The 23,505-nt window shown below is 32.5% G+C and overlaps 1 protein-coding gene across 1 annotated transcript; it reads left to right on the top strand.

The window, feature by feature from the left end:
• Positions 1 to 1,263: 1,263 nt before the first annotated feature.
• LOC119615270 (cell wall protein DAN4-like) lies at positions 1,264 to 19,706 on the top strand. The gene is made up of 2 exons (XM_037971344.1): positions 1,264 to 2,044; positions 18,739 to 19,706. The coding sequence occupies exons 1-2, from the start codon at positions 1,357 to 1,359 to the stop codon at positions 18,858 to 18,860; spliced, it is 810 nt and encodes a 269-aa protein (XP_037827272.1). The 5' UTR covers positions 1,264 to 1,356; the 3' UTR covers positions 18,861 to 19,706.
• Positions 19,707 to 23,505: the final 3,799 nt, after the last annotated feature.

Here is a 23,505-nt window from a genome sequence, read left to right as displayed (position 1 = left end):
TAGTCTAGTCTATATAGTCTAGTCTATAGTCTAGTCTATAGTCTAGTCTATAGTCTAGTCTATAGTCTAGTCTATAGTCTAGTCTATAGTCTAGTCTATAGTCTAGTCTATAGTCTAGTCTATAGTCTAGTCTATAGTCTAGTCTATAGTCTAGTCTATAGTCTAGTCTATAGTCTAGTCTATAGTCTAGTCTATGGTCTAGTCTATAGTCTTGTCTATAGTCTAGTCTATAGTCTAGTCTATAGTCTAGTCTATAGTCTAGTCTATAGTCTAGTCTAGTCTGTAGTCTAGTCTTTAGTCTAGTCTATAGTCTAGTCTATAGTCTAGTCTATAGTCTAGTCTCTAGTCTAGTCTATAGTCTAGTCTATAGTCTAGTCTATAGTCTAGTCTATAGTCTAGTCTATAGTCTAGTCTATAGTCTAGTCTATAGTCTAGTCTATAGTCTAGTCTATAGTCTATAGTCTAGTCTATAGTCTAGTCTATAGTCTAGTCTAGTCTATAGTCTAGTCTAGTCTAGTCTAGTCTAGTCTAGTCTAGTCTAGTCTAGTCTAGTCTAGTCTATAGTCTAGTCTATAGTCTAGTCTATAGTCTAGTCTATAGTCTAGTCTATAGTCTAGTCTATAGTCTAGTCTATAGTCTAGTCTATAGTCTAGTCTATAGTCTAGTCTATAGTCTAGTCTATAGTATAGTATAGTCTAGTCTATAGTCTAGTCTATAGTCTAGTCTAGTCTATAGTCTAATCTATAGTCTAGTATAGTCTAGTCTAGTCCATAGTCTAGTCTATATTCTAATCTATAGTCTAGTCTATAGTCTAGTCTATAGTCTAGTCGATAGTCTTTGTTCAGTTGTATGTAGGATGCCTTAGAAAACCACTCTTTTAAAAAATATTATGAAGTCATTAGTTTGATAAAAAGTCTTTAAATTGATAAAAATAAACACTTGCTTCACAAGAAACTTTCTATGAAATTAACGAAAATGACTTATATCAATTTCCCGATAAAATCCCCCATACCACCCATTACTTTCTATATTTATAAGAAAATCTTATACGCTGTAAATTTCCTTATTACCAAATTGTTTATAATGAATTTTTCCATATTATTTCAACAACAAATTAACAATTTAATTTAGCAATAAAACACCTGTCCGATCATTTAAAACTTAATAAGAAAAATACAATTTATACACAAAATCAATCTAAAAATCAATGATTGAAAATAATAATTAAAAAGAAAATTTTGTTTAATTTCAAATTGCAGGCAAAACGTTAAGATAGGCGGCGAGGTGAAATTGGCCAAGAGGAATAACAATTTGGTGGCTGCCACAAAACAACAAATAAATTGCAAAAAAAGTAAAATGTTTACCTTGGAAAATGATAAAAATTCAAAAAGACGACGGAATAGAATACAGTCAAGTGAGAGAAATGATTTGTCAGCAACAGAGGCTATACTAGTAACATCAACAGCTGCCTTAGAAAAAGTGGCAACAACATTATCATTATCACAAATAGCAACAGCAACAACAACAAAAACATTGTCTATACCACAAAACAACAACAGACATCATACAACAGCAACAACAGCCACAACATCAACAAATCCTATGAAAAGTATTAAAAATCTCTCTATGTCTTGTAAAATTTTTCCATCAACATCATTATCGTCGTCGTCGTCATCCCTGTTGTCATCATTGTGGTCGTTGTCTTCTTGTTCCTCCTCAATTATTTCTGGTAAAATAATCTCAAGGAATTTATGGAGAACCACAAGTAAAACACCAACTCTAGACACACAATCAATAACTCCAACAACAACTGCAACAATAAATACGACATCATTATGGCCACATGCTGCAAGTATTACAAGAAGACGAAATAATTGTGGTGATGCTGCTGCTGATGATTATTGTGATGATTGTGGTGGTGATCGACGATGTCAAAGTCTTAGACGACACAGTCATAGACGGCATTTTTTATTGACTTTGATGCTGTTACTAGTTGTCTGTATTGTCAACACTTCATCAGTAAAGGCTGCTGACAGTTTAACTGGTAAGTGCCACATTTATTTATATCTCTACCTCCCCTCCCTCTCTCGTTCCCAGCAAATGCATGTTTTTCTAACTATCTATAAAGTTATCTGTCTAATGGAAACTAAAAGTTTAATTTTTTTTCTTAATCTTGTAATCCAACACTTTTTTGTTGTTTTATGACCACGAACATACTTCGTAACACACTTTATAGTGGATTGAGAAAAAAAATATTCAGACTTATAGACAAAGAAATTTCTGAAAACCACATACGTAAAATATTACTCATTTCTAGAACTACACTAGAACTAAACCAGAACTGAACTACATCTGAACTAGAACTGAACTAGAACTGAACTAGAACTGAACTAGAACTGAACTAGAACTGAACTAGAACTGAACTAGACTGAATGAGAACTGAACTAGAACTGAACTAGAACTGAACTAGAACCTGAACTAGAACTGAACTAGAACTGAACTAGAACTGAACTAGAACTGAACTAGAACTGACTAGACTGACTAGAACTGAACTAGATCTGAACTAGAACTGAACTAGAACTGAACTAGAACTGAACTAGAACTGAACTAGAACTGGAACTAGAACTGAACTAGAACTGAACAAGAACTGAACTAGAACTGAACTAGACTGACTAGAACTGAACTAGAACCTGAACTAGAACTGAACTAGAACTGAACTAGAGAACTGAAATGACTAAACTGAACTAGGAACTGAACTAGAACTGTATAGAACTGAACTAGAACTGAACTAGAACTGAACTAGAACTGACTAGAACTGAACTACGAATTGAACTAGAACTGAAGCTATAACTGAACTAGAACTGAACTAAACTGAACTAGAACTGAACTAGAACTGAACATAGAACTGAACTAGACTGACTAGAACTGAACTAGAACTGAACTAGAACTGAACTAGAACTGAAAAAACTAGAACTGAACTAGAACTGAACTAGAACTAGAACTAGAACTAGAACTGGAATAGAAAATGAAAAATAGAACTGAACTAGAACTGAACTAGAACTGAACTAGAACTGAACTAGAACTGAAACTAGAACTGACGAGAACTGAACTAGAACTGAACTAGAACTGAACTGAACGAACTGAAACTAGAACTGAACTAGAACTGAACTAGAACTGAACTAGAACTGAACTAGAACTGAACTAGAACTGAACTAGAACTGAACTAGAACTGAACTAGAACTGACTAGACTAGACTAGAACTAGAAACTGAACTAGAACTGAACTAGAACTGAACTAGAACTGACTAGAACTGAACTAGAACTGAACTAGAACTGAACTAGAACTGACTAGAACTGACTAGAACTGAACTAGAAACTGAACTAGAACTGAACTAAACTGAACTAGAACTGAACTAGAACTGAACTGAACCTAGAACTGAACTAGAATGAACTAGAACTGAACTAGAACTGAACTAGAACTAACTAGAACTGAACTAGAACTGAACTAGAACTGAACTAGAACTGAACTAGAACTGAACTAGAACTGAACTAGAACTGAACTAGAACTGAACTAGAACTGAACTAGAACTGAACTAGAACTGAACTAGAACTGAACTAGAACTGAACTAGAACTGAACTAGAACTGACTAGAACTGAACTAGAACTGAACTAGAACTGAAACTAGAACTGAACTAGAACTGAACTAGAACTGAACTAGAACTGAACTAGAACTGAACTAGAACTGAACTAGAACTGAACTAGACCTGAACTAGAACTGAACTAGAACTGACTAGAACTGAACTAGAACTGAACTAGAACTGAACTAGAACTGAACTAGAACTGAACTAGAACTGAACTAGAACTGAACTAGAACTGAACTAGAACTGAACTAGAACTGAACTAGAACTGAACTAGAACTGAACTAGAACTGAACTAGAACTGAACTAGAACTGAACTAGACGAACTAGAACTGAACTAGAACTGAACTAGAACCTGAACTAGAACTGAACTAGAACTGAACTAGAACTGAACTAGAACTGAACTAGAACTGAACTAGAACTGAACTAGAACTGAACTAGAACTTAATTAGAACTGAACTAGAACTGAACTAGAACTGAACTAGAACTGAACTAGAACTGAACTAGAACTGAACTAGAACTGAACTAGAACTGAACTAGAACTGAACTAGAACTGAACTAGAACTGAACTAGAACTGAACTAGAACTGAACTAGAACTGAACTAGAACTGAACTAGAACTGAACTAGAACTGAACTAGAACTGAACTAGAACTGAACTAGAACTGAACTAGAACTGAACTAGAACTGAACTAGAACTGAACTAGAACTGAACTAGAACTGAACTAGAACTGAACTAGAACTGAACTAGAACTGAACTAGAACTGAACTAGAACTGAACTAGAACTGAACTAGAACTTAGAACTGAACTAGAACTGAACTAGAACTGAACTAGAACTGAACTAGAACTGAACTAGAACTGAACTAGAACTGAACTAGAACTGAACTAGAACTGAACTAGAACTGAACTAGAACTGAACTAGAACTGAACTAGAACTGAACTAGAACTGAACTAGAACTGAACTAGAACTGAACTAGAACTGAACTAGAACTGAACTAGAACTGAACTAGAACTGAACTATAACTGAACTAGAACTGAACTAGAACTGAATTAGAACTGAACTAGAACTGAACTAGAACTGAACTAGAACTGAACTAGAACTGAACTAGAACTGAACTAGAACTGAACTAGAACTGAACTAGAACTGAACTAGAACTGAACTAGAACTGAACTAGAACTGAACTAGAACTGAACTAGGACTGAACTAGAACTGAACTAGAACTGAACTAGAACTGAACTAGAACTGAACTAGAACTGAACTAGAACAGAACTGAACTAGAACAGAACTGAACTAGAACTGAACTAGAACTGAACTGAACTGAACTAGAACTACGACTAGAATGAAAGTGGAAAATGTGACAAAGATATAAAAATTTAGATTTTTTTTTCGAAAATTGCCATAAGAAAGATTTCAGATTGCACAAATATTTGATCAAACTGATCAAGTATTAAGTTATACAAAAAAACTATGTGAAATCAATATACATATATTAAATGAAGTTTTGAATAAAAACATGTGATTAATAACTCGTCCCCTTGCAACCCTGTTTTAAAGACGCCATATAATTAAACTTCCCAATTTTCTGGTGCTTAATCATTAATCTTTGCTACACAAGTCAAAAAAAAAAAAAAAAACTTTTTAAAAACTTAAATAATTTCTATGGAATGTATTTTTTTTTTCTTAAAACACTACATACATGTTATTTACACCCAATGACTGGTAAAAATTATGACCAGAATAAAGCAAAGCAAACACACTTATTGGCTTGTTTAATGTCCTGCTGTGAAAATTGTTTAAACAAGCCCTTTAGGCTAATTAATGTACATTGATTAAAATCAATTTTTATTGATTTTTTTATTAGTATTTATACAATTGTTTTTATGTACTTGTTTTTTTGTGAATATGCACTCAACAACTAATCGAACGGAATAATTGAAAATCATCAAACAAATTATTTACACAGTGGGAGGGACGAGTAATGCAACCTTTAATAATAATAAAGGAAAACAAATTAATTTTGAATTATTGTTGATAGAAAAGTTGTATGGTATTTTAAAGAGAACAAAAAAAATCAAATAAACAAATACATTCAATGGGACGGAAATCCAGCTCTCTATTTGCTTCGACGTTTAACAGCTTCATAGCTTACAGCAAGCATGTGTATGTGTATCATTTTCTCGCTCTCCCTATGTTTACTCTTCAGTTGCTTCAGTGCTTATCTTCCTCCTTACAGAAGTCATGATTTCATGTTTGCCAGCTTTTAGTAGTGCCACCCTATTATACTTCATACACAAATTAATATTTCAAAATTTTATTGCCTGTGGTGAAGTGTATAAAATTATTAAAATCTTATTTACTAACACAACACTTTAAAAATAATAATGTGCAAACCAGCATTGGAAATAGAATTTAACTGCTTTTCAAATTAGTTTGTCATTGATTTCAACACAGTATGTAGTAATTCATTACAAATTTATTCTTTTGTTTCTATATTAAGCAAAAAAAAAACAAATATTTAATATTTTCTATTTAAATAAACACTAGTTTAATATCACTTTAAAACAAATTGTTGTTATTTTACTATTTATTTTTATAAAATCAAAATGGATCGCGTGCCGTATGCATTTTGCCACTACTTATCCCTCTACCTGTATAGAAAAGCTATAGTTTATAAACAACAGCAAAATAATTGAAATTTAATAGAATTATAAAACCTACAATATGTTCCCACTTAACAAATATTTGAAAATTAACTTTTATTATAATATTTTCCAATTTAAAATATGTTTATTAAAAACTTAAATCTACGATTTTTTTCAAAAATTTCTCTAATGTGAACGCACTCGTTCATTAAAATCTTAAAGTGTTGATATAAGACATGTCGTAAGTTTTTGGTCTTAAATCAATTTTTTTTTACTAAAACACAGGGTGTGTCTTTAATGGTCATCAATCAGCAACATTGTAACATTATGACTGAATGACTGACACCTCCTACAACTTACAAATACATAGTTAGACGTTTTATCAAGTTTACATTTTTCTTCACTCAACAAGTGTGTTTAGTTAGTGACATTAGAGATAAGAATTAAAGTTTAATGAAAAACGTCTATTTGATAGGCGGTTAATTTAAGCGACATTTTCTTTAAATATTTGGTAAAATATTTTATAAAATTTTAATTAGGAAATCTACCAAAAAAAGTGGGTGTGATTATGAGCATTTTTCTAGCAGTCATTTACGTCAACGTGTTAATTATTTATTGTAATAATCTATATCTTGCACAGACTAAACTAGGCTAACGACTTAACTATAGTCAAGAATCTAGACTATACTATTTTCTAGACTCTAGAATATACTATAGACTAAACTATAGACCAAAACATAGTTTAAACAGTGTACAGATTAAACTATAATCCAAAACTATAGACTAAAATAAAGCCTACGCTATAGACTAAACTGTAGTCCAGACTATAGACTAACCTATAGCATAGACTGTAGACTAAACAATAGTCTAGAGTCTGGACTATAGTCTAGACTATAAACAAAACTATAGTCTAGACTAAACTATAGTATAGACAATTGATTAACTATAGTTTTGACAATAGCCCATACTATAAAATGAACTATAATCCAGACTGTAGACTACATTATACTGTAGAATATAGACTACACTATGGTCTAGACTTTAAACTAAACTATAGTCTAGACTATAGACTAAGCTATAGTCTAGACAATAGACTAACCTATAGCCTAGACTATAGACTTAACTATAGTCTAGACTATAGACTAAACTATAGACTACACTATAGTCTAGACTTTAGACTACACTATAGTCTAGACTATAGACTACACTATAGTCTAGACTATAGACTAAACTATAGTCTAGATTATAGACTAAACTATAGTCTAGACTATACACTAAACTATAGTCTAGACTATAGACTAAACTATAGTCTAGACTATAAACTAAACAATAGTCCAGACTACAGACTAAACTATAGTATACAGTATAGACTAAACTATCGACTACACTATAATCTAGACTATAGACTCATCTATAGACTAGACTATAGTCTAGAATTTATACTAGACTATAGACTAGACTATAGACTAAACTATAGCCTAGACTACAGACTAAACTATAGACTAAACTATAGTCCAGACTATAGATTAACTATAGTCTAGACTACAGAATAAACTGTAGTCTAGACTATAGACTAAACTCTAGTTTAGACTATATAGTATACTATAGTCTAGACTATAGACTAAACTATAGTCTAGACTATATACTAAACTATATTCTAGACTATAGACTAAACTAAAGTCTAGGCTATTGACTAAACTATAGTCTAGACTATAGACTAAACTAAAGTCAAGACTATAGACTAAACTAAAGTCAAGACTATAGACTAAACTATAGTCAAAACTATAGTCTATACTATAGACTGGACTACAGTCTAGATTATAGATTGAACTACAGTGTAGACTATACTATAATCTGGACTAAACCATAGTCTAGACTATATCCTAAACTATAGTCTAGATTATAGACTTACTATACTTTGGTCTATATTATAGACTAAACTATAGTCTAGACTATACTTATACTTAACTATAATGTAGAATATATAGATTACATATAGTCTTGACAATAGTTTAGTCTATAGTACAGACTAAACTACATATAGCCTAGACTATAAACTAAACTATGGTCTACACTATAGTCTAAACTAAAGTTTAGACAATAGACTATAGGTTAAACTTTAGTTGAGACTAAACTATAGCGTAGACTATATACTAAACTATAATCCAGACTGTAGATTACACTATAGACTAAACTTTAGTCCAGACTACAGACTAACCTTTATTCCAGACTATAGACTAAACTATAGTGTATACTATAGACTATAGAGTAGACTATAATCTATACTATATACTAAATATAGCCTAACCTACACTTCAGATTATAGTATAAATTACGACTGAACTGATTTACTGGTAAAGACTATGGACTATATATAGTACAAAATAGACATAACTATGTAAATACATAGATTGACTTTTGACTAAACTATCTTAGTGTCTATTGACTACTACGGTCTTGCCTGTCGACTGACCTAGTTTTGGGCTTTAGTAATCCTAAAATCTTCAAATTAGAGGAGATTTTCTATTTAGGAGTTTAAAATTTTGGAATTTCAACTAAAAAAATGCTCACTTTCATTTGCTTACAAAAAGAAAAGTCATCTAACACTTACCAATTAGGCATAAACGCTTCCCCACTTTAACAGCAGACATCTTGTCTCTGTTACTATATTAATTTACTACTTAACATTTCACATATAGTAAATAGTACAAATTTATATTCATTTGTCTAAAATTACAAATTATTAACAAAATGTTTATTTAAACTTATTTCTCTGTTCATTATACTTCAACTCATTGCGTGTATATTTCCTTAAAAAACGAAAAATTTATTCATATTAAAATTTATAGACCTTCTTTTCATTACGATATTCCCCGGTAATGCAATGAAAAAGACCAAGTGTTTATTTGAACTTTAACCAGATGGATGCATTATAAAATGTTGTTAAATGCATAATGTATGCATATTAAATGCATATTATATGCATATTCTCTAGCTATACTTACATACATATTATACAAAACATTTCATTACAATAAACATTTTCCACCAAAAAAAAAAAAATTGAAAAAACAAGCTAAAAAAAATAAATAAAATTAAACTTATACGTTGATTTCAAATAAAATTTATGAATACTAAATCTTAAACTGGCTGTCAAAATCTTAGATTAAACAACAATAAACATTTGAGAGAGAGAGAAAACAAAGTTATAATTTAAACAATAAATTTAACAAAACAGCAACAACACTAACATCAACGATATTAAAATTGTAAATTTGTTTCGAAGGGGGCAACAAAATATTTAAAATACAGAAAAAAAAGAAAAACTTGTAAAAAAAATATAAATAAATTAAATGCTTGCACACGTTCTATGGTGAAAGAAATCTGTTTAAAATATTTATGTTTTTTTTTAAACTTATTTATACGAATATATGTCGAATTTAAAATGACAGATTAAGTGGGCCTCTTACAAGTTTATGGAAGATTGACTGACTAAATGATACTTGAATACATTCTCAAAAAAATGGGGAAAAAGGTACATAAATGTGTACTGAAGGGATATACGAAATAGTAACACCCTATAGGTTATAGGCTAATCTGTAGTGTAGACTACAGGCAAAACTATAGGTTAAATAAACTATAGTCTAAAATAGACTATAGACAGAACTATAGTCTAGACTATTTACGGAACTATAGTCTAGAGTCTAGACTATAGTTTTAAACTATATATAGACCATAGACCAAAATCTAGTCAAATAAACTATATCCAAGACTATAGACTGAACTATAAACAAGACTATAGACTAAACTATAGTCAAGCTATAGACCAAACTCTACTCTAGACTAAAGACTAACCTATAGTCAAGACTATAGACTAAACTATAGTCAAGATTATAGACTAAACTATAGTCAAGGCTATAGACTAAACTATAGTCAAGACTATAGACTAAACTATAGTCAAGACTATAGACTAAACTATAGTCAAGACTATAGACTAAACTATAGCCAAGACTATAGACTAAACTATAGTGAAGACTATAGACTCTCCTATATTCAAGACTGTACACTAAACTATAGTCAATACTGTACACTAAACTATAGTCAAGACTGTAGGCAAAACTATAGTCAAGACTATAGACTAAACTATAGTCAATATTATAGACTAAACTATAGTCAATATTATAGACTAAACTATAGTCAATATTATAGACCAAATTATAGTCAAGATTATAAATTAAACTATAGTCAAGACTATAGACTAAACTATAGTCAACACTATAGACTAAACTACAGTCAACACTATAGACTAAACCATAGTCAAGACTATAGACTAAACTATAGTCAAGACTATAGTCGAAACTATAGGTATTGACTATAGACTTATATAGTATTGACTATAGACTTAATTATAGTCAATACTGTAGACTAAACTATAGTCAAGAGTATGGAATAACTATAGTCCAGACTATAGACTAAACTAAAGTCAAGACTATAAGCTACACTATAGTCAAGACTATAAGCTACACTATAATCAAGTCTAAAGACTAAACTATAGTCAATATAATATACTAAACAATAGTAAAGACTATAGACCATACCATAGTCAAGACTATAGACAAACTATAGTCAAGACTTTAGACTAAACTATAGTTAAAATTATAGACTAAACTATAGTCAAGATTATAGACTAAACTATAGTCAAGACTATAGACTAAACCATAGTCAAGACTATAGACTAAACTATAATCATGACTATAGTCGAAACTATAGGTATTGACTATAGACTTATATAGTATTGACTATAAACTTAATTGTAGTCAATACTGTAGACCAAACTATAGTCAAGACTAGAATAACTATAGTCCAGACTATAGACTAAACTATAGTCAAGACTATAAGCTACACTATAGTCAAGTCTATAGTCAAGACTATAAGCTACACTTTAGTTAAGACTATAGTCAAGACTATAAGCTACACTATAGTCAAGTCTATAGACTAAACTATAGTCAAGATTATAGGCCATACCATAGTCAAGATTATAGACTAAACTATAGTCAAGACTTTAGACTAAACTATAGTTAAAATTATAGACTAAACTATAGTCAAGTTTATAGACTAAACTATACTCAAGATTATAGACTAAACTATAGTCAAGGCTATAGACTAAACTATAGTCAAGACTATAGACTAAACTATAGTTAAGAATGTAGACTAAACTGTAGTCATGACTGTAGACTAAACTGTAGGCAAGACTATAGACTAAACTTTAGTCTAGACTATAGACTAAACTAGAGTCAAGATTATAGACTAAACTTTAATCAAGATTATGGACTAAACTATAGTCTAGACTAAACTATATTCTAGACTATAGTCTAGATTTTCAACTAAACTATAGTCTAGACTAGACTAAGCTGTAGTCTATACTATAGATTAGAGAAAAGGTTATGGACTAAACTACATTAAAACTATAGTCGAAGTTAATAACTAAACTATAGTCAAGCTATTAGCTAAACTATAGTCTAGTCTGTAGCCTACACTAATTATTAGTGTTTTAGTCCGCTCTTTAGACCAAGTAAAAGATTAGTCTATGAAAGGCAAATGTTATGAACAATTTAACACACCCTCCGTTGATTCGTAGCTAAATATTTGAACACCTCTTACACTAAAGTGTTTCATTTTAAATAAAAATGTGTTTCCACCAGTATCATATTACTGTAATAATTCAAACTTTTTTTCCATAAAACAGTAGGGTACATGTTTTTTGGTTAAAGAAATTTTCAAACAAAAAAAAAAAATCTTATCAGTATTATGAAGTGTGTCTGCCTGCGTGTTTTTATTTAGTGTTTTTTATTGTGGCATGCAGCCTATTAAACAATTATATTGATGTATGTTTTATAAATATGTATGTATCTGTATGTAACATTGTGGTAAATGCGGCTTAAAATCAACCAAATTTCAAATAATTTTTCCTGTTTGTTTATTTATTTGTTTGTGTAATATTTCAGTGTTTTATCGTAAGTGTATTTGTGTGTGTGTGGTGGCGTCTATTGTACTGTTGTTGTTGATTTTATGATCTCCATGGATCTCCAGCATAAACTTTCCTTTCCAATGTTTAGCAGACATGTAGGCGGTTTTTAACTCTCAATATTGAAGTATAATTTTTATAACGAACACAATTGTTGATTTTAAAGAAAAGAAAACAAAGAAAACGCACAATGATTTTTTTCTCTCAAAGTTTTTTTATTTATTTAGTTTAGTTAATTTTTTTTTTGTATGATTATGCGGTTTTATTTAACCTTTGAAGTGGCGCTTAACTTTTTCCATGTTTGGTTTCTTTCTGTTACATTTCTTTGTTGTAGTTGTTTTTCTTTAATAAATAAATAAATAATGAAGACAAAAAAATCCTATAACAAGACACACAATGTAGACTCGTAGACATGAAATGAAAGACATTCGTACAGAAAGATCATAAAACAAATTACAAACTATAGAAATCTTAAATAAATAGTACTGGCGGATAGAGTGTTGTACATATTTAGCGAATAAGTGTGGTACTTGTATAGAGTACGATACAAAACACTCAACACACTCACACATATCTAAAATTTACAGTGGGGGAGAAAAGGCAGATCACAAACAAACTAGACTATAGAATAGACTATAGACTAGACTATAGACTAGACTATAGACTAGACTATAGACTAGACTATAGACTAGATTATAGACTACACTATAGACTAGACTATAGACTAGACTATAGACTAGACTATAGACTAGACTATAGACTAGACTATAGACTAGACTATAGACTAGACTATAGACTAGACTATAGACTAGACTATAGACTAGACTATAGACTAGACTATAGACTAGACTATAGACTAGACTATAGACTAGACTATAGACTAGACTATAGACTAGACTATAGACTAGACTATAGACTAGACTATAGACTAGACTATAGACTAGACTATAGACTAGACTATAGACTAGACTATAGACTAGACTATAGACTAGACTATAGACTAGACTATAGACTAGACTATAGACTAGACTATAGACTAGACTATAGACTAGACTATAGACTAGACTATAGACTAGACTATAGACTAGACTATAGACTAGACTATAGACTAGACTATAGACTAGACTATAGACTAGACTATAGACTAGACTATAGACTAGACTATAGACTAGACTATAGACTAGACTATAGACTAGACTATAGACTAGACTATAGACTAGACTATAGACTAGACTATAGACTAGACTATAGACTAGACTATGAACTAGACTATAACTAGAGACTGGACTATAGACTAGACTACAGACTAGACTATAGACTAGACTATAGACTAGACTATAGACTAGACTATAGACTAGACTATAGACTAGACTATAGACTAGACTATAAACTAGACTATAAACTAGACTATAAACTAGACTATAAACTAGACTATAAACTAGACTGTAAACTAGACTGTAAACTAGACTATAAACTAGACTAAAAACTAGACTATAAACTAGACTATAAACTAGACTATAAACTAGACTATAAACTAGACTATAAACTAGACTATAAACTAGACTATAAACTAGACTATAAACTAGACTATAAACTAGACTATAAACTAGACTATAAACTAGACTATAAACTAGACTATAAACTAGACTATAAACTAGACTATAAACTAGACTATAAACTAGACTGTAAACTAGACTATAAACTAGACTATAAACTAGACTATAAACTAGACTATAAACTAGACTATAAACTAGACTATAAACTAGACTATAAACTAGACTATAAACTAGACTATAAAGAACGAGAAACGAGACGAAGAAACGAGAAGAGATAACGAAACGAGAAACGAGAAGAAAAGGACGAGAAACGAGACGAGAAACGAGCGAAGACCAGAGGGGCGGGGACGAGCGCCAAACAAGGGAGACAGAGGCGAGCGAGGGACGAAAGAGAGACGAGACGAGGACGAGACGAGACGAGAAGAAGACGACGAAAGAGACGAGCGAAAGACGAGAGAGAACGAGACGAGACGAGACGAGGAAGGGAGACGAGAAGACGAGAGAGACGAGACGGGACGAGACGAGACGAGACGAGACGAGACGAGACGAGACGAGACGAGACGAGACGAGACGAGACGAGACGAGGAGACGAGACGAGACGAGACGAGACGAGACGAGACGAGACGAGACGAGACGAGACGAGACGAGACGAGACGAGACGAGACGAGACGAGACGAGACGAGGACGAGACAGACGAGAGACGAGGACGAGACGAGACGAGACGAGACGAGACGAGACGAGAAGAGACGAGACGACGAGGACGAGACGAGACGAGACGAGACGAGACGAGACGAGACGAGACGAGACGAGGAGACGAGACGAGAGAGAGAGACGAGACGAGACGAGACGAGACGAGACGAGACGAGAGAGAGAGAATAGACGGAGAGAGACGAGCGACGAGAGACGAGACGAGACGAGACGAGAAGAGACGAGACGAGACGAGACGAGACGAGACGAGACGAGACGAGACGAGACGAGACGAGGACGAGACGAGACGAGACGAGAACGAGACGAGACGAGACGAGACGAGACGAGACGAGACGAGACGAGACGAGACGAGACGAGGACGACAGACGAGACGAGACGAGACGAGACGAGACGAGACGAGACGAGACGAGACGAGACGAGACGAGACGAGACGAGAGACGAGACGAGACGAGACGAGACGAGACGAGACGAGACGAGACGAGACGGACGAGACGAGACGAGACGAGACGAGACGAGACGAGACGAGACGAGACGAGACGAGACGAGGACGAGACGAGACGAGACGAGACGAGACGAGACGAGACGAGACGAGACGAGACGAGACGAGCGGGACGAGACGAGACGAGACGAGACGAAGAGGACGAGACGAGACGAGACGAGACGAGACGAGACGCGGACGAGACGAGACGAGACGAGACGAGACGAGACGAGACGAGACGAGACGAGACGAGGACGGAGACGAGACGAGACGAGACGAGACGAGACGAGACGAGACGAGACGAGACGAGACGAGAGACGAGACGAGACAGACGAGACGAGACGAGACGAGACGCGAGACGAGACGAGACGAGACGAGACGAGACGAGACGAGACGAGACGAGACGAGACGAGACGAGACGAGACGAGACGAGACGACGAGAGAGACGAGACGAGACGAGACGAGACGAGACGAGACGAGACGAGACGAGGACGAGACGAGACGAGACGAGACGAGACGAGACGAGACGAGACGAGACGAGACGAGACGAGACGACGAACATACGATACAGAACGAGACGAACTATACAGACGAGACGAGACGTACTAACGATACCGAGACGAGACGAACTAGACGGGAGACTAGACGAGACGATACTAGACGAGACTAGACAGAGACGATACGAGACTATACTATACGAGACGGGTAAGACTAGACGATACAACTATACGATACGTAGAAGAGGACGAGACTAAGACTAGACGAGACGATACGACTAGACTAGACTAGACGAACGACGAGCTAGACGTAGCTATACATACTATACTGATGACATACTAACGACTACTATACTATACTAACTATACGATACTATACTATACTAGACGATACTATACTATACTATATACGACTATACTATACTATACATATAACTATACATACTATACCTATACTACTATTAGATGAATCGCTGTACAATGTTAAACTTTTTGTTATACAATTAAAACCTTTTGATCTTCACTGTTCATAGACAGTGGTTTACAATAAGTGTGTCTGAAAATGGTTTCTTTTATATTTGTCTTTCTACACATTTTTTTCCGTATTATTTAAAATTACTTACTCCACTTTATTGTATATAGTAAATCGTGTTGATTTAGTGTTGTATATTCGCTCTCATTTCTTTTTTTGTCTGATTAAGTATAAAAAGCGCTACAAATTTCACAAACCCATTACAAATGAAATCAAAATGTCATGTTTTGGTTGTAAATGAAAAAAAAAAAAACAAAATTAACGTTGCCACTTGAAAAACTTCAGTTAAATACTCGTTAATAGATCATGAAATCTATGTATAAGGAAATTAAATTTAAGACCACCAAAGAGGTTTTTTTTATAAAATAACCAACAACAAACTAAAAAAAATTAATTCCACACCTACCTTAAGTTATAATAATCCGTTTAAGTTTATTTTCTCAGTCATTGTAAAGCTATTAGTAAATCCATCGGTTTCTTTAATTTATTGAAATTAGTTTTACATTCTGATTTTGTTCTAAATATGAATTCTATTGAAGTTCTTTTAAATCGGTCCTTGATTCCCTTTAGCGCCGCGAAGCCTCATTATATTGATTCATCACTGATAGAATAATCTAAAATTGGAATCTTTAATTATCTGGGACTTAAGACTTCTTTATCCATATAGATTCAGAATTGAATGGTGGAATTACACATACATATGTATATAATTTTCTCAAGACATGTTATTGCAATTTCCGGGAATAGTGAGTAACTCAGGTATGGGACCTTAAGCTGAAGGAGTTTTCATCTCAAGGCTTTACTATAGTTCCTTACCTGTCACCAAGAGAACCATTTTCACTCAGTACTTTTTCTATCTAGTTGTTGGTGAGGACCCTTTAGGGATCTCGCGATAAGAGAATGTTAGTTAAAGTCCTGATGTTGTATCTGTATGATTAGTGGGCGCACTTACATATGGTAATAGAATAATCGGTGGTTTTGCTTTACGACAAATCTGACTATACTTGTTCATATCGTGGAGAGTCTGCAGATATACACATGTATGTATAAAAGGATTTTTGTGTATACTTCGAGCTGTTGTCGAATTAATAGAGACCATACCAATGCTCTGACTCGTGTGCACCTTCTCACTTATTGGTCATTGCCGCTCTGTCAAGAAATGCCTTTAATGCCTCAGAGAGGCCACTTTGAATACTTAAGCAAAGTGCTTGATCCGGCAAAGTTGTGTGTTGGAAAGTTGTCACCTGAGCATACTTTGCCAATCACGCAGCAGTGGTGGTTTTTGGTGTGGTTGAAAAAGAGCACCCTGGGTTTAGGCTAACACGGCGGTACTAACGTAAGCACAGTCCCGAACTACCTATTTATTATACCACTTAGGTTTAGTCCTAACCAGGTCCTCCCAATCAAGGAACAAAATGTCATGCTGACTAAACAGTTCCTTCTGGAATGTCACCGGAGAAGTCTTCCCAACTTTAACATAACACAGTTGAATGCTCCCCCGATGTACATATGTCAGGAAGGGCCTTCGTTTATACGAGGAGATAATCATACGAAGATATGTGCAAGATCCCTCGTATCGTAGTTCGTTTACAGCAGCTTTGAACGGCATTCATATAGACGCCATCAATACCGCGGTTTCAGGTTACCGCATGAAAGTCATTCTTGGGGGCCGTCCACCGCCTATAACAGAAGAACCTGCCGCGGAAAACAAGAGTTGCTCTAGCACAACTGAGATCGGGATGGGGCAACAGGCTCAATGCCTACTGGCCCCGCATAGACCGTGCCGTCCCCAACATATGTCTTGCAGGTTAGCCCAATGTATTTATGGACTGACCCTGTAAAAGTAGCCCAATTTCTTGGCTTAAACCTAAATACAGAAACCCCGGATTAAGAATTGTATAGTTTAAGTTGTTACGACAGCAACAACAACCCCTAGCCACCGACTGCTCCGGTCACTAGCTATTTTAACATGTGCTAGTCCTACGAGGAAGTTAATCGTCACCCCATAGATTATGAAGAGACATACAAAAAGCTTAATTTTGGTTGTTTGGTCCACTCTCTTGCTTACAAAATGACGATTATTTTCTCCCTCGTTTACAAAGAGTACATCGGTGATGAATTAGAGCCAACCAGGTCGTTAGTGGAAATCACTGCCCGGAAAGTATTTAGCAACTTATATATAGAAGAAGAGTGTAGTAAGTGATGTCTGTGTGTTTGCTGATCAATGAGATATGATCTTAAATTAGTAACTTGATCGTATAGTAGTAAGCTTCTTAAGTTAATAATCTATTGATTAAAACTTTTGTTTTGAATATACTTAATCTCGGGAAGTTCTTTGATATTCTTCGTAGGTTTATGTAAATAGCTGATCGACTTTTAATGGCTAAGGGTGCCGATCGCACAAGTTCGTTATGGATTTTATATTTTAAACATTTCTATTTTAATAGTTACAGTAATGTTTAACAAACATATAGCAACTCTGCCAAATTTCGCCATAAATTCTAAACAAAAATTCCATTATTCTAATGTTATCTTTTACAATTTTATCTCTTATTATAATCTAACACAAAATTACAAAATAAGAAAATGAAAAACAAAAAATAATTTAATAACAATAAAAAATATTAAAATGGTTTTTTTTGTGTTTGTTCTCTTTATTACAGGTATTTTGCAATCGTGTGCCAATGAAGGTGAAGAAGTTCAAATTGCCATAAAAAATTCCAAATGCTTTAAATGTGCCTGCGAGGTATGTGACAATAATTTCAAAATGTTTTTGAGAAAATAAATTTATAACAATTAAAAACTCATGCACAAAATAACAACAATAATTGTTGTTCTTTTTAAAGAAATTTGTTTTTTTATAAATATATTTTTTATATAAAAAAAAAAATAATAATTTATGCATATTGCTGTAAAATTCTATTTTGAAATTGTATACCGGAAATGTAAACATATATGGCGTTAGTATTGATATTACACAATTTCTTAGGAGGGTTGTTTTCGAAATTAATTTATATATATTGCAACATTTATAATAGCAATGTTTTGGTTTATTAAACAGCCCTCGTTTTGCAAAAAGAAAAAATGTTCTGAATGAATGAGTATTACAATCAAATCTGGCTGTTGCTAAAAATTTCTTTAAGTGTAGTTGTTGTTATTGTTCTCTTATATACGTGTTTCATTCAAAACACATTTTATATGGTTCTTTTTTCCATTTTTGGGTTTAAATTTTGTTTTGGCAATAACTGACTTTTAACTACTTGACCTGGCCGTGTGCCATTTGATGTTGTCACAAAGTTTAGTTTTTTTTTCTCTCTGCAACTTGGGTTTTTGCAGAGGCTGTTGAGAGGGCAAAAGGTTTAAGTTGTTTTTAAAACTGTTCTTTTTAAAATAATCAATATTCTGTTGTGTTTGTTATTGGTGCCTTTAGTTGTTGATTCTTAAGGAGGTTTTAGTTGGGAGAAATATTAAAAACTATTAAAGTATTATTTGAAATTTAATTGCTTTATGAAATAAAATTTTTGTAAAATAATGTTTACGAAAAGAAACGCCCTGACGTTATAAATTACATAAAAGTAATTTTCCTAAACTGTTTTTTTAGGGACTTGACCGATCCTTAATCCATTCACTTTTTAAATAGTTTCATACATAGTACATATATCAATATTTTAAAGAGATTCTTGGGCTTTAAAAAAAATTAGGAAAAAAGTCCCTTATAGGGCCCAAGATCTATAGTGAAGAGATGCCAACGAAAGTTGTAGAATTTTATTACAACAGTGATATACATTATTAAACGATGTATATTCGAAAGTAGTTCTTAAATGGCTATCGTTGTATTTTAACGATTATTAAGGTCATGTAGTACGTTATAGGCTGTAATTTTTGGAAATATTTTAGCCAGACAATACGAGATTTTTATAACAAATTTATTTTAAAAAATACCTTGGCGCTGGTGCAACCCCTAGACCACTAGCTATTGGGACGGAATTCCGACTCTAAATATTTTATTAAAGTCCATATGTGGAGTAGAATAATCAGCAGTTTGGTTTAAGAGTAAGGGCTGTAAGTCTTATAATCATCGCATGTCCATATGTTCTTAATCTCCAAAATACACACTCAATGCATGAGGGTCGATAATAATTCAGTGCCTAATAATTCTAAAGTGCCAATTAATGCTAATCCCTGAACTTGTTATACAAATGGTGTACAATAGACATAACAGCTTATAACCCGCTTTCTCAAGTTAGGGAGACCGCGATAATGCTGATGATAAGAATGTCATGAACGTAACCTTCGGCCGGGATGATAGACTAGTCATCCATGTGGATGTTGGTGTTCTGGAACTTCAAGGACTCTAACGTCTTTTGGGTTTCAGGCTTTTAATGCTATCGATGCATTTGCTGAGTTATTCTCGGTACTCCTGATCGCGTATTTGATAACCCTGTGTATCACCCGAGAGTTAGAAATAGGGCAATGTTTTCCTTAGTTAGTTAGTAGTTAGTTAATTAGTTAGTTAGTTAGTTAGGTAGTTAGGTAGTTAGTTAGTTAGTTAGTTAGTTAGTTAGTTAGTAGTTAGTTAGTTAGTTAGTAGTTAGTTAGTAGTAGTTAGTTAGTTAGTTAGTTAGTTAGTAGTTAGTTAGTTAGTAGTTAGTTAGTTAGTTAGTTAGTTAGGTAGTTAGTTAGTAGTTAGTTAGTAGTTAGTTAGTTAGTTAGTTAGTTAGTTAGTTAGGTTAGTTAGTTAGTTTAGTTAGTTAGTTAGTTAGTTAGTTAGTTAGTTAGTTAGTTAGTTAGTTAGTTAGTTAGTTAGTAGTTGTTAGTTAGTAGTTTAGTTAGTTAGTAGTTAGTTAGTAGTTAGTTAGTTAGTTAGTTAGTAGTTAGTTAGTTAGTTAGTAGTTAGTTAGTTAGTTAGTTAGGTTAGTTGTTAGTTATAGTTGTAGTATTAGTATTAGTTAGTTAGTTAGTTAGTTAGTTAGTCTAGTTAGTTAGTTAGTTAGTTAGTTAGTTAGTAGTAGTTAGTTAGTAGTTAGTTAGTTAGTTAGTTAGTTAGTAGTTAGTTAGTTAGTTAGTAGTTAGTTAGTTAGTTAGTGTAGTTAGTTAGTTAGTTAGTTAGTTAGTTAGTTAGTTAGTTAGTTAGTTAGTAGTTAGTTAGTTAGTTAGTTAGTTAGTTAGTTAGTTAGTTAGTAGTTAGTTAGTTAGTTAGTTAGTTAGTTAGTAGTTAGTTAGTTAGTTAGTTAGTTAGTTAGTTAGTTAGTTAGTTAGTTAGTTAGTTAGTTAGTTAGTTAGTAGTTAGTTAGTTAGTTAGTTAGTTAGTTAGTTAGTTAGTTAGTTAGTTAGTTAGTAGTTAGTTAGTTAGTTAGTTAGTTAGTTAGTTAGTTAGTTAGTTAGTTAGTTAGTTAGTTAGTTAGTTAGTTAGTTAGTTAGTTAGTTAGTTAGTAGTTAGTTAGTTAGTTAGTTAGTTAGTTAGTTAGTTAGTTAGTTAGTAGTTAGTTAGTTAGTTAGTAGTTAGTTAGTTAGTTAGTTAGTTAGTTAGTTAGTTAGTTAGTTAGTTAGTTAGTTAGTTAGTTAGTAGTTAGTTAGTTAGTTAGTTAGTTAGTTAGTTAGTTAGTTAGTTAGTTAGTTAGTTAGTTAGTTAGTTAGTTAGTTAGTTAGTTAGTTAGTTAGTTAGTTAGTTAGTTAGTTAGTTAGTTAGTTAGTTAGTTAGTTAGTTAGTTAGTTAGTTAGTTAGTTAGTTAGTTAGTTAGTAGTTAGTTAGTTAGTTAGTTAGTTAGTAGTTAGTTAGTTAGTTAGTTAGTTAGTTAGTTAGTAGTTAGTTAGTAGTTAGTTAGTTAGTTAGTTAGTTAGTTAGTTAGTTAGTTAGTTAGGTTAGTTAGTTAGTTAGTTAGTTAGTAGTTAGTTAGTTAGTTAGTTAGTTAGTTAGTTAGTTAGTAGTTAGTTAGTTAGTTAGTTAGTTAGTTAGTTAGTTAGTTAGTTAGTTAGTTAGTTAGTTAGTTAGTTAGTTAGTTAGTTAGTTAGTTAGTAGTTAGTTAGTAGTTAGTTAGTTAGTTAGTTAGTAGTTAGTTAGTTAGTTAGTTAGTTAGTTAGTTAGTTAGTTAGTTAGTTAGTTAGTAGTTAGTTAGTTAGTTAGTTAGTTAGTAGTAGTTAGTTAGTTAGTTAGTTAGTTAGTTAGTTAGTTAGTTAGTTAGTTAGTTAGTTAGTTAGTTAGTTAGTTAGTTAGTTAGTTAGTTAGTTAGTTAGTTAGTTAGTAGTTAGTTAGTTAGTTAGTTAGTTAGTTAGTTAGTTAGTTAGTTAGTAGTTAGTTAGTTAGTTAGTTAGTAGTTAGTTAGTTAGTTAGTTAGTTAGTTAGTAGTTAGTTAGTTAGTTAGTTAGTTAGTTAGTTAGTTAGTTAGTTAGTTAGTAGTAGTTAGTTATAGTTAGTTAGTTAGTTAGTTAGTTAGTTAGTTAGTTAGTTAGTTAGTTAGTTAGTTAGTAGTAGTTAGTTAGTTAGTTAGTTAGTTAGTTAGTTAGTTAGTTAGTTAGTTAGTAGTTAGTTAGTAGTTAGTTAGTAGTTAGTTAGTTAGTTAGTTAGTTAGTTAGTTAGTTAGTTAGTTAGTTAGTTAGTTAGTTAGTTAGTTAGTTAGTTTAGTTAGTTAGTTAGTTAGTTAGTAGTTAGTTAGTTAGTTAGTAGTTAGTTAGTTGTTAGTTAGTTAGTTAGTTAGTTAGTTAGTAGTTGTTAGTTAGTAGTTAGTTAGTTAGTTAGTTAGTTAGTTAGTTAGTTAGTAGTTAGTTAGTTAGTTAGTAGTTAGTTAGTTAGTTAGTTAGTTAGTTAGTTAGTTAGTTAGTTAGTTAGTTAGTTAGTTAGTTAGTTAGTTAGTTAGTTAGTTAGTTAGTTAGTTAGTTAGTAGTTAGTTAGTTAGTTAGTTAGTAGTTAGTAGTTAGTTAGTTAGTTAGTTAGTTAGTTAGTTAGTTAGTTAGTAGTTAGTTAGTAGTTAGTTAGTTAGTTAGTAGTTTAGTTAGTTAGTTAGTTAGTTAGTAGTTAGTTAGTTAGTAGTTAGTTAGTTAGCTTAGTTAGTTAGTAGTTAGTTAGTTAGTTAGTTAGTTAGTTAGTTAGTTAGTTAGTAGTTAGTTAGTTAGTAGTTAGTGAGTTAGTAGTTAGTTAGTTAGTTAGTTAGTTAGTTAGTTAGTTAGTTAGTAGTTAGTTAGTTAGTTAGTTAGTTAGTTAGTTAGTTAGTAGTTAGTTAGTTAGTTAGTAGTTAGTTTAGTTAGTTAGTTAGTTAGTTAGTTAGTTAGTTAGTTAGTTAGTTAGTTAGTTAGTTAGTTTAGTTAGTTAGTATGCAGAGGATTATATTAACAAAATATTTCATTTATTAATCTTGTTCCTTTCTTTCTATCTGGCTAATAAAAATTAGATGACATTTTCTTTTTGCATATGTATTACATTCTTAACATAAAAC

The sequence above is a fragment of the Lucilia sericata genome, unplaced genomic scaffold (assembly GCF_015586225.1).
Source record: "Lucilia sericata isolate MDLA Ls3-8-SP2 unplaced genomic scaffold, ASM1558622v1 Contig004710F_arrow, whole genome shotgun sequence".
NCBI lineage: Eukaryota > Metazoa > Arthropoda > Insecta > Diptera > Calliphoridae > Lucilia > Lucilia sericata.
This window is presented reverse-complemented; position numbering and strand designations above follow the sequence as displayed.

What these genes read in the sequence shown, in the direction of transcription:
- LOC119615270 (XM_037971344.1), top strand. Translation starts at nt 1,357, where the DNA reads ATGTTTACCTTGGAAAATGATAAAAATTCAAAAAGACGACGGAATAGA. An exon ending in GGCTGCTGACAGTTTAACTG is followed by an intron (nt 2,045 to 18,738) that starts GTAAGTGCCACA and finishes TCTTTATTACAG; the next exon opens with GTATTTTGCAATCGTGTGCC.